This window comes from Primulina eburnea, unplaced genomic scaffold (assembly GCF_022965805.1).
Source record: "Primulina eburnea isolate SZY01 unplaced genomic scaffold, ASM2296580v1 ctg128_ERROPOS2300000, whole genome shotgun sequence".
In the NCBI taxonomy this organism is placed as follows: domain Eukaryota; kingdom Viridiplantae; phylum Streptophyta; class Magnoliopsida; order Lamiales; family Gesneriaceae; genus Primulina; species Primulina eburnea.
The window spans coordinates 13,297-25,909 of NW_027330812.1; the positions used below are offsets into that span (position 1 = coordinate 13,297).

Here is a 12,613-nt window from a genome sequence, read left to right on the forward strand (position 1 = left end):
CGTCAAACAGCATATGTAGCGAGCACCCTGGAGTCTCTCTCGTCCAGCACATGCATTCTGCACATTCAACCCCTCTGTCTAGCACACGCCTTCTACCCATGCATCTCCTGACGTTTCTGGCACTCCGTCCTGGTGATCTCATAGATCCAGATCTAGCACCAGTTCTCCTATGCGTACGGTCTAGAGTTCCACTTTGACTCAATCCTTCCCGCCGCCCCATCACCGTTGGAGAATTGTTTCGAGCGGCGACTGACTTTGTTGGAGGATTCCGTTACGTTCATGCATGTTAGGATGTCTGCAGAATTTCTTGAGACCAGAGTATCTATCAGGAGTATAAATCAAGCTCTAATTGACTTGAAATCGAGTTTGACTGAACAGATTAGAGCTGGTTTTGCTGAGATGAGGTCTAACATGCTTGTGCAGCATGACAGAGATTATAGCATAGCCTATACCAGAGGGCGGAAAGAGGAAAGCATCCGAGGCAGATTTTGGTGAGTTAATTTTATTAATTATATTTATGTTTATATAATATAATGATTTAGTACAAATCTCATAATTGTTTTAATTTGTTTAATGTGCGCTTTTAGGTGTGGATGATAATCTGGCGAGGGAAATTGGCAGTACTAGCCAAACACTACATATATTTGAGCCTATCTTCCGGTCATTACAGAGGAGTCCTCAGAAGGTGCGTTAATGCACTTTTTTGATTTGATATTTATGTATAGTATATTAAACAAACAAACTTTTATTTTTAGATATTCAAGTTACTCCGGATTCGTGTAAGTCAGGTGGCGAGGCGACCACGTCGAGAGGTTATTACAGTAACTTTGTCTATTCATATTTGCATTAAAGTTGTTATTATTTTAATTTGTTGAATATACGCTGTTAGGTATGGCTGATAATTTGGGTAGGGAAATTGGCAATAGTAGCCAACCCAACAGATATTTGAGCCTAACCTTCAAGACATTCCAGAGGAGTCCGCATGAGGTGAGGTAATGCACATTTTTTATATTTATATTTTTGTATAGTATATTAAACAATATACTTTATGTTTTTAGATATTCAAGTGACTCCAGATGCGCGTATGTCAGGAGGCGAGGCGACCACGTCGAGAGTTTATTAAACTATACCTTGTTTATTGTTCATATTTGCATTAAAGTTGTTACAACTGATCATTTTATATATGCCGGTGTGAGGTCACTTGCGGAGACCGTGACACTGAAGGTAAACAACTCGCTTGCGCGAGTTAGGGCCTCGATGCTCGACCGTTCGCCCAGTAGGATTCGAGGTTTTTACGCCGAATATGAGAAGTCGTTCTACGGGCCCATGGCTATCGCAAAATCGCGTGTCACTTTCTTTGTAAGCTTTTAAATAAATCTGTTATAAAGTTTAAATTTGTAGAGAACTTCTTTTAAAACATTGAAAACATTTTGTTATATTGAATTCAGCACATCGGCGAAGCTCTCCGTGGATTGTTTGAGATGCAGATCCGACATCCTGAAGTGATGTCGGCAGACGATTCATTGATGGACAGACATTTCTATGGTGCGATCTCAGTTTTGGCCGAAGCTAAAGATATCGATTTCAACATAAATCTGGCACCGATTGTGAGCAAAGTCAAAGTTAGTGATCCAGAATGGCCGTGTATTTCGTGGGAAAAGGCACGAAGAATTCTCATCCCTGTCTACACAGGATCGGCGCTGGTTTTTGCTAAAACTCGTGACAGAGGTGAATAAGTGCATTATATATGACTTGCAGCGAAGGCACGATCCCAAATTCAAAGATCTGAATGAAGAAATAGAGCCTATACTTATAAACGCTGCTCGTCTGCTATCCATTGTTGGGAACAACCCACACCCCGAGAGGCCATGGAATATAAAACTATGTGATGAATTCCGTGCCAAGATTATACAGTACGTTGTCAAGTTTCTATTTAAAATATAATAACTTCATTATTCATTTTTTTAATATTACAATAAATATTAACTTCTCATTTTTTCTTTTTCACAGTGAAGATTCGGGAGCATTTGTATTAGCTGTTGCTGGATACTCTTTGTCTAAGAAGGAGCGCGTAAGTATTACTAACTTTAGATGATAGATTAGTATCTGAGTTTAGATATTTTTTAGCTTGTAATATTTTCCTTAATGATTGGTGATTATTGTGATGTATTGGACAATTTTATGTCATTATTGGAACATCGTTTCTTATGTAATTATTTGGTCGACTAGTAGACTTTTTTTTTGTCGACCACTCTCGGTTTTGGTCGACTAGTAGACTTTTTGGATGGTCGACCATTACCTTTTATGGTTGGTCGACCATTACCTTCTATGTCATTGTTGGTCGACCATTACCTTTTAGCTTGTAAATTTATGTCATTGTTGGTCTACCATTACCTTTTATGGTCGACCATTATATTTTGTTGGTCCACCACCACTGTCCTTTTGGTCGACCATTTTGGGGTTTTAGGGGTTAAGGGTTTAAAGGTTTAGGGTTTAGGGTTTTAAGGGTTTAGAACCGTAAATTAATAATTCATCATATAAAAAACATATGAATCGTGGAATCACATCCAACTATTATGTTATATTTAAAAAAAAAAATCATAATTTCAAGATTATGTTATATATTTTAATTTCCATATGAATCACTTCGTCAAAATCTCAGTATTTTGTTACATTATAAAAAACATGATTATGTTATATGTTTTAAGTTAAATGTGAATCGTGGAATCAAAATCGAACTATTATGTTTTATTTTAAAAAAATTTCATAATTTCAAGATTATGTTATATATTTTTATTTACATATGAATCACTTCGTCAAAAAACTCAGTATTTTGTTACATTATAAAAAACATGATTATGTTATATGTTTTAAGTTAAATGTGAATCGTGGAATCACAATCGAACTATTATGTTATATTTTAAAAAAAAAATATTCATAATTTCAAGATTATGTTATATATTTTAATTTACATATGAATCACTTCGTCAAAATCTCAGTATTTTGTCACATTATAAAAAACATAATTATGTTATATGTTTTAAGTTAAATGTGAATCGTGGAATCACAATCGAAACTATTATGTTATATTTAAAAAAAATCATAATTTCAAGATTATGTTATATATTTTAATTTACATATGAATCACTTCATCAAAAACTCAGTATTTTGTTACATTATAAAAAACATGATTATGTTGTATGTTTAAGTTAAATGTGAATCGTGGAATCACAATCAAACTATTATGTTATATTTTTTAAAAAAAAAATATTCATAATTTCAAGATTATGTTATATATTTTAATTTACATATGATTCACTTCGTCAAAATCTCAGTATTTTGTTACATTATAAAAAACATGATTATGTTATATGTTTTAAGTTAAATGGGAATCGTGGAATCACACTCGAACTATTATGTTATATTTTGAAAAAAAAAATTCATAATTTCAAGATTATGTTATATATTTTAATTTACATATGAATCACTCGTCAAAAACTCAGTAGTTTGTTACATTATAAAAAACATGATTATGTTATATGTTTTAAGTTAAATGTGAATCGTGGAATCACAATCAAACTATTATGTTATATTTTTTTAAAAAAATCATAATTTCAAGATTATGTTATATATTTTAATTTACATATGAATCACTTCGTCAAAATCTCAGCATTTTGTTACATTAAAAAAAAAAAACAGGATTATGTTAGTGGAATGACAATCGAACTATTATGTTATATATTTAATAATGGAGATGTGTCACGATATGCCAACAAAAAATATGAATCGACATTGCATTACCTTACATGTTTTAATTTATATATGAAAACGGAATCATACTCTCACAACTATCTTAATTTCACAATTATGTTACATATTTTCGACAATTATTAGTATCTATTTAAAAAAAAAAAAACTAATGTCGACGTTCAAGCTCATGGTCGACCATCAGGATGGTGGACCATGAGCTTGATGGTCGACCAAAGAAAATAGTGGTCGACCATCAAACTAATGATCGACCATGAGTTTGAACGTCGGCCAAAATAAACTTATGGTCTACCAATCAAGCTAATGATCGACCATTAGGCTCATGATCGAACAAAAAAAAAACTTTGGTCGACCCTCAAGCTATCTCTTGCTGAAATCACCGATCGAAGGAATTCTGTTTTGTTTTCTTCTGCCAACTCTCTTCTCTAACAAAGGAGGCAACACCAATGGAAAATTAATGTTGTGTGGCCATTCATTTTCTTCCGGAACGGGATACACAGTCTCTGAGTAAGCCATGCACCATTACATTGTAGAATAGTACTCTAAACACATATCATATAAATCAATCTTCGCTAACCAACTAGCTGCGATGGCATGAGCACATGGGATTCTATCAATATCAAAAACTCGACATGTGCATCTTTTTGATTCGAGTCCACTATGGCCGAATGTCCACGACTCCAAACATCAAACTCCAGACGTCCTAATTCAAAAACTTGTATTCCTTGGGCATCTGTGAACCTACTACGAAGAATCCCCTCGATCGTAGGGGTCAAGTTAGCGTTACTTGCAATTGATGCGTGGCGATATCGGGCAAACCAAGATGAGGCCAGTTTCTGCAAAGAATCTAAGAGTGCAATGATTGGCAGCTTCCTTTCTTCAAGTAGTCTAGCATTGATCGACTCAACCCCGTTCGTCGTCATAATATTGTAACGGGTCTTTGGACAATACGCTCGAGTCCATCTATCAAGTGAGTCTCTCTCGTCCAAATATTGCGCTGCCTCAGGATATCTATTTCTAAAATCATTGTATGCAATATCAAACTCGAAATTTTTATAAATTTTAGCAATGTGCAAAAACATTTCGGTTGCACCCTTATTTTTGCATCTAGCCTTCAGGTTTGGGATAAATGCCACGTACAATGACCATGATGCGCATTTCTATAGACAGTAGAAACCGCATTAATGATCCCCTGATGCCTGTCAGAAATTATCACCAATTCATCCTCGTCAGGTACTACTTCTAACAACTTCATTAAAAACCAACTCCACGAAGAAGTACACTCGACATCTACGATTCCCCACGCCAAAGGATATTGGTGATAATTTCCATCTTGTGCCGATGCCACAAGTAAAACACCATTATACTTGTCCTTCAACCACGTACCATCAATTGATACAACTTTTCGCATACTTCGATATCTCTAACGCATGCACCAAAAGCAAGAAAACATATACTTGAATTGATTTTCCTCGTCGACAAATATGTCTGTTATGCTTTCTCGATTCATCTGCTCAACCATGTGCAAATAACAACTCAATTTAGTAAAACTCTGCGTAGGATCACCTTTCAACATATTGTCTGCTAGTTCTTTCCTTTCCAAGCCTTGTAGTATGATATATCAGCATTCATACTATTGTGCATCATCGCCATCACCGCTTTTGGTACCATTGGCACTGGATGACCTTGGAAATTATCCACTAACATATCACGAACAACAGCAGAACTCGCTCCACGGATTCTCTTTCGTCTCCCAGTCAAACCACATGTATGTGTATTGCAATATGTTCTAATGGAGAATGCACGTGAATCATTCTTAATCAAAGAGGTCCAGATTCTCCACTTACAATTAGACACTACATATTTTACGGCGTACACCTTTTGACTACTTTTAACCGTCTCAAATTCAAAGCAAGCTTCCAAACTTATTCTAATTAGCTCTTTTTCACTGCTTCTCAGTTTGGAAACTCTTGACCAACAAACAAGTTTGAACCATCCGTGAATGAAAATGTGTCATTATCAATATCCACATCCGCATCCAAATTTGCGTCATTTCTCTGAACCAAATTTGCCTCAAACCTCAATTGCGTCATTACGTGCTTCGTCATATAACTCGTCTGTGTTACTACGATCCACATGCATGGAATCCACATTATGCGCTTCGTCGAAAAAACCACTGCTATTATTACGATCCACAAAACAATATTCAAGTGAAAATAATCATCAAAATGACTCTGTTCGTTAATATTGCATTGTTTCAATAATACCATATCCGTGCACATTATCAAAAGAAGCAACACATTCAATTCAACTTGAAGCACTTGCCTACTTCTCGGACAACCAAGATACAAATATGCTTTAAAATCATGGTCATTCTCTATATAAATTGGTTGAATGTTGCACGGCAATTCTAGAAGATAACTCAACCTCAAGTTGGCAGTGTCTTTTACTTTCCCAGCTCTATATAGTTCACTTTTTAAATTTTCAAAATAACAATATCATCATCCACTGGAATAGCAATAAACTTTGCATTGGCCCCTGGATTCCATTTATAAACCAGCCCCTCTGTCACTTCACATTTCCCATCAAAATGAACAACAATAACGGTTGGCATATCTACAAAGTGCACAAACAAATATGATAATTATAATGAGCAAAATGATTTAATAACAAAAAAAAAAATTACGCACATGGTCGACCAAAAATTAGTTGGTCGACACAGAATTTGTCGGGTCGACAGATGAGTCACGGTCGACCCGGGGCAAACAACCCAACTGGTCGACCATTAGAGTGTGGTCGACCATGAAAAATTTTCTTTGGTCGACCAGGAAGCTTATTGATCGACAACTTAATTTGGTTGAAGAAATATTATTCACTTTTATTTTGGTCAATTTTGGTCGACGCAAAACACAAAAAAGTACCTGCTATGACTCTCTTAGTCATCTGCAGCCTGATCCTGGTTCAGCGCAAATACCTGACCTTGGGCACGAGGTCGAAGATTCGAACTACCCACTGCCTGACCCTGCCTCCTCTGCTGAACAGTCGTCTGTGATCCGGAACCAGATCCTGCTCCACCTCGCAACTGAGGACAATACTTCTTAATATGCCCCATCTCTCCGCACTGAAAACAAGCTCCCGCGACTGATCGGCATTGCTCCGAGGGATGGTTCTTTCCACAATGCACACAAGCATCCTTCTTATCACCAAAGCGGAAAACACCGCTAGACCGTGATCCAGATCCAGAAGAAGAAGAACCAGATTTCTTGAACGACTAATACCTAGGGCTCAAAGTACTCGGAGGTCTAGAAGAAAAAATAGCCCTACCACGCTGGAGACTGATCTCTGCCTGGCGACACCGGTTCACTAACCCATCATACGAAGTAGGATTATCACAGACAGTGACTCGATCAAAGATCTCCTGGTTAAGGCCCTGAAGGAAATGATCATACTTGGCCTCAGAACTACCACTGATATGAGGCGCAAAGGGTAACAACTCGAAGAACTTCTGCTGATATTCATCAACAGACATACTCCCCTGCTTAAGGTTCAGGAGCTCAATCGTCTTCGCCTGGCGAAGGGCTGGAGGAAAATACAGCTGCATGAAAGCCGCACGGAAATCGGCCCAAATCACCCTACCCTGAGACTGGACTATTGGCGCAGAAGTCGATCGCCACCACTTGCGCGCACGGCCCTCGAGAAGAAAACTAAGGGTCTCTATCTTCTGCTCCTCGGTGCACTGGAATGCACGGAAACAACTCTCCATGCGCTCAATCCAATCCTCAGCATCATCGGGAGTCTCACCACCAACTAAAGGCTTAGGCCCCATCTGAATGAAACGGTGCAAATCAAAACGCCTAGGACCATCCCGACGATGACGATGTTCACGATGACGCCTACGATCGTCCTGGTCACCCCAACGACCTACACTTCCCTGACTACTCTCATCACCAAAGTGGTCAGCCATCGCTACAAGATAGAATGGGGTAAAATGGTAAAATGGTCCACGAAAAATCCCAAAACAGACTCTATATCCCAAAATCGTAAGCATGCTCTGATACCATAAATGTAGTGACCCGTTCCAGAATCACCTACTAGTTGAAAACTAAGCATGCAATTAACTTAATTAATAAAAATCAGAGATAACAGCGGAAAATACCAACTAATGATAGTTATACAACCCAATCGAAAATCCAGAACAACTCAACTTAAACTAAAATATACGGTACAACCAAATCGAATCAAAGAGATACCGAAGAATTAAACCAACCAGCTACTCAACGTCCTCCTCTTCTTCCTCCTGAGCTGTCCAACCTGAGGCCTGCCCCGTGGGAATGGGGTGTCCAAGATAAACAAAAACCGAGGACGTGAGCGATAAGAACGCCCAGTACAAAAGTATGAGTATACAAACCTATATGAAATGCACATGCTATGATATGATACCAGGGTAGTCAAGAAACAGGAGTAACAAAGGATCTCAAAATGCTCAGTCTAGAGGCGCCAAGTGGATAGTGCCGCGCGGTCCAACCTCTGGGTCACTGCATCCACTGCAAGAACAGACGTGGACCTAAAATGTCCCGGACCACCGAAGCCCTCCCGACCCGTCGGCCACTGTGTACTCTCGGTGTCCATGCGTCCACAAGACAAGACAGGGCTGAGCGGCCCCACAAGATATATAGCTTATCTCGAAAGAGATACAGCTCAACAATAAAGGCTATCTCGAAGGAGATACGGCTCAACATGAAATGCAACGTGCAGTAATAAACGTGACATAATAGCATGCATCATATGACATATATCAATGCACCACATAATCATGCAACACATATAAGAATGTATACTCAACCAGGATATCTCGGATAGTACTTTCGTACCTCTATCACAGCAAGCCTAGCCTTACGCAACACCGCTAATCAGGTCTAGAACAAGCCTATGCATCAAAAGCACCCAATGAACAATACTACCATGCTATACTAGCAAAACCAGTACTACCAAAGGTTTAGGGTTTACCTTCGTCCGTCGACAGCCCTTTGATGTCGATTGCCTCGTAACTCAGGCGTCGCTACACTAGCAATCCTGGCAGCTCTTGGCTATCGCTCGACCGACAACTAACCCTAGAAACCTTCCAAATCTCTCAAATATGAGACACAACTCAAAGTTTGATAATACAAAATGAGGAAATCCGAGCACTATTTATCGGCTATGTTCGGATCCACCGAACCCACTTCGGAACGTCCGAACTCCCACGTGTCCATAGGCTCTTGACACCTCATGATCGGATCCACCGAACTCACTTCGGAACGTCCGAACTCCCACGTGTCCATAGGCTCTTGACACCTCATGATCGGATCCACCGAACTCACTTCGGATCGTCCGAACTCTTCGGTGCTACCGAACCATCTTCGGTCCGTCCGATCATGACCACGGTCAAAATTACACATTAAACCTTCTTAATCACCATTAATCCGTTAATTACCCAATTTGGAATTCGGGTTACTACAGAATTTAATAACTAAAATGATTAAAATGCAAGAACAAATAATCAAGAAATCAATGATTAGATTGGATGTAAATCAAATGAGAAGCGAATTTGTTGGGAATTATCAGTTCACCTACCGCTCGTGTTCAAATAATTATACTCGACTTTTACTCGTGCATTCGACGGAATTCCCTAGACTAATTAATATACTCTGTCGAGCTATATTAATACTAATCATAAACATGCAGTAATCAAGTATCCTCAATTATTTAACAGTTCACGATTGCATTACGTTCTATGAAATCCGCTAGCTTTCATCCGGGTGAATTATCACTATCGACACGTACCCAATTCCGTATATCTACTAAAATTGTAAATCCGTGGTCTATGCTATTCGATCCTATTGTCAATTATTCTATCGAAATCATTAACAACATGAAATAATCAAAGGAAGTTAGCTAGACTTCAATTGAAATAAGAAAGCGCAAAAGCATAAACAAATCACTCATAAAAACGTCGATAAATAATGTTAAACCACGAGTACGGGGTAGGATCCCCTCAAATCCCAACAAATATAGAGTTTAGCCAACCAAATTCATACTAAAAATACACAATCTATGCAAGAGAATAAAATACTGCATAATAAAATACTAAATATGACGATGGAAGATGGCTGCGACGCTTGGAATTCTCGAGTTCTTCGAAAGTCTTCCTTACTCCTAGCCTTCTCTCCCAGAAAAATTGATGAAAATATGATGAATCCTCCTCTAAGAGGCGCCCAATCTCGTGTATTAGGTTAGTGGTCTTGGATAGAGTCCATGAAAATAGAAACAAATCTCGCAGAATCTTGCTAGATCGCGTGACTCGCTAGGGCGGTAGGTTTTGACCGCTGGGGCGAGTGACTCTCGAATAAAAATCTTTAGCCTTCTCTCTAGTCTCGCTGGGGCGGCCACTTTTGACCCCCCGAGCGAGAGATCTTCTGTTAAATTCTCTTGTCCATGCTAGCTGTCTCGCTGGGGCGGTCAGTTTTGACCGCCCTAGCGAGAGGTCTTCTGTTCGAAATCCTCGGTAAGACTAGAATGCTCGCTGGGGCGGTCAGTTTTGACCGCCCTAGCGATGCTTCTTCGTTGTTGTGCCCATTTTCTGCCATATTTGGTTCCATTCCTACAAAATACCACAAAACACACGAGATCAGTCATATGCTAAATAATGCAAACAAAATGCAAGAATAAACTAGAACAACTTAATATGATGTATGAATGCGACTCGAAACCAACACTAAAAACACGTAAAAACGAGTCCTATCATAAACTATCAATAATAAATCTGAATTGTGTTCCCAAAAAATCGTGCAAATATTTTACATAATAAAAAAGATATCAAATCTTTTTGCCAAAACAATTAAAACTATAAACCAGGAAAATATTCGAGTCACGTGCATATGCGCGCCCTATACCCGCGCATATGCGTGGAATTTAATGGCTTCGGATTTGTGCCGCGCCCATATGCGCACCCTATACCCACTCATATGCGCGGAAGTCTATGTCCGTCTTATCTTCGGTGGCCCTTCTCGCACATATGCGTGCCTCATCTGGGTGCATGTGCACGAGGTCTTCTGTCCTGTTTTGTGCTTTGCTGTGCGCGGATGCTTGACTCCCCATCACTAATCATTATCACGCTTGAAAATCCACGACAACGACTCTCTTTAAACCTTCTTCCGACTATCAGCATGCCACACATGATCACATTCATATCAGACTCCCCTTCTTCAAAAAATTTGTCCTCAAATCTTGTCTACCTATACAAAAAACGAGGCAAGTTAGAAATAAAAAGAATTAAATTATCAACATGCTTACATTTGTAGGTGTTATCGCCACCGTGTTCCATCAACTCTTTGAATCCTAGCTCCATGGTTGCCTTCTCTGTCAACTCACCATCTTCAACATACATTAAATGACCAACGAATCCAAATGATAAAATATAATTAACTATCACAAATATTATATTCCTCCCCTTCTTAGACCTAGTTAACACAAATATGAAATTCATACACGTGTACGACCATAGTTCACTAGGACTAAGCGTTATATCATGCAATGAATATAGAATGAAAAATTTATTCTCTATAAACATATATTCATCATGAATGAAGTAATTATCATATTCTATCATGCACCTTTCAAAACCAACACCAACTAATATAACTCATGTAAATATGAAACACTACACGTACTATCCTTGCAATAATTTAACTCATCAAAAGAGTTTAAGTCTAATGCATGTGAACTCTTGTAGCAAACAAACCCCACTAACTTAGTAACTCGTGGGATATCAAAGTTCATAATAGGTACATGCATTTCATCATTAGTCGCCAATCCATAACAATCAAGGAATAAAGACAAACTTACACCCGGTCCCTTAACAACCAAACTTGCAACCCGTTCTACAAATTCTTGAAAACAAAACAACACAACTTTAAGGTAAGGAAGAAAGTCATATGTCATAGTTTTTGTGGTGTCAACTACTCTTACATCACGATGATTGCTCTCAACATCATATGGATCACCCCATTGCATTTTTATACCATCAACATTTGCTCGCCTCCTCATCACGACATCATCATAATCCTGAAAAGGCGACATAATAATGCTCGAGATTGAACCGGCTATATCATCACAATGAGAATAAACCACTTTGTACAAAGGTACATGAAATGACTCATGCAAGAATAAACAACTCTTTAACTCACTCTTTTGGCCCATCAAATTAATTTTTTTTCCTTTTCTTGGCCTCTTTTCCTTTCTCTTTTTCTTTCCTCTCATCATTTTCTTCTATTTTTCTTGCCATGGTCATCTCACTCTTTTGTTCACTCTTTCTTTCGACCATATTTTTTTCTTTTTCTAAGGCTATCTCATTGTTTTGAACGCTTTTTTTTTTCAGCCTCATCTCTTTTAATTTTCTTTAATTGGTCTTCCAATATTTGTTTTGGGGACAAGGTAAGTAATACAATCGGCCCTTTGTTTAGGACAAATGAGTACGTGTTGTTGAAACATCATGTGTCACTTTCTTATCGTATTGCCAAGGTCTACCCAACAAGATATGATAAGCATGCATTGGCACCACATCACACAATATCTCATCAAAATACTTACCAATAGAAAAGGACACCAAAACTTGATTGTTTACTTTCACTTCTGCACAGTCATTCAACCATTGTAGCTTATATGGTTTAGGAAGTTCTAAAGTAGGCCGATTCAACTTCTCCACCATCTCACATCTAGCTACATTAGTACAACTCCCCCCATCTATAATAACATTGCAAAGTCCTATCCTCTTTATTTGTTGCTCTACCTTTATTGCCATTTGCAC

At 38.3% G+C, this 12,613-nt stretch overlaps 1 protein-coding gene and 1 long non-coding RNA gene across 2 annotated transcripts; one reads left to right on the plus strand and one right to left on the minus strand.

The window, feature by feature from the left end:
- Positions 1-896: 896 nt before the first annotated feature.
- LOC140820635 (uncharacterized) lies at positions 897-2,126 on the plus strand. The gene is made up of 3 exons (XR_012115547.1): positions 897-987; positions 1,059-1,913; positions 2,011-2,126. It is a non-coding gene; the product is annotated as an uncharacterized lncRNA (long non-coding RNA).
- A 2,214-nt stretch (positions 2,127-4,340) lies between these two features.
- Positions 4,341-5,179, minus strand: LOC140820601 (uncharacterized). The gene is made up of 2 exons (XM_073180907.1): positions 4,946-5,179; positions 4,341-4,880 (listed from the first exon to the last, which is right to left on the minus strand). The coding sequence occupies exons 1-2, from the start codon at positions 5,177-5,179 to the stop codon at positions 4,341-4,343; spliced, it is 774 nt and encodes a 257-aa protein (XP_073037008.1).
- Between the last annotated feature and the right edge of the window lie 7,434 nt (positions 5,180-12,613).

Bases quoted from the DNA above. Each gene is read 5' to 3' on its own strand.
- LOC140820601 (XM_073180907.1), bottom strand. From the start codon at position 5,179: ATGCGAAAAGTTGTATCAATTGATGGTACGTGGTTGAAGGACAAGTAT. The intron at 4,881-4,945 runs GTTTCTACTGTC...CCAAACCTGAAG, and splicing joins ATCAGGGGATCATTAATGCG to GCTAGATGCAAAAATAAGGG.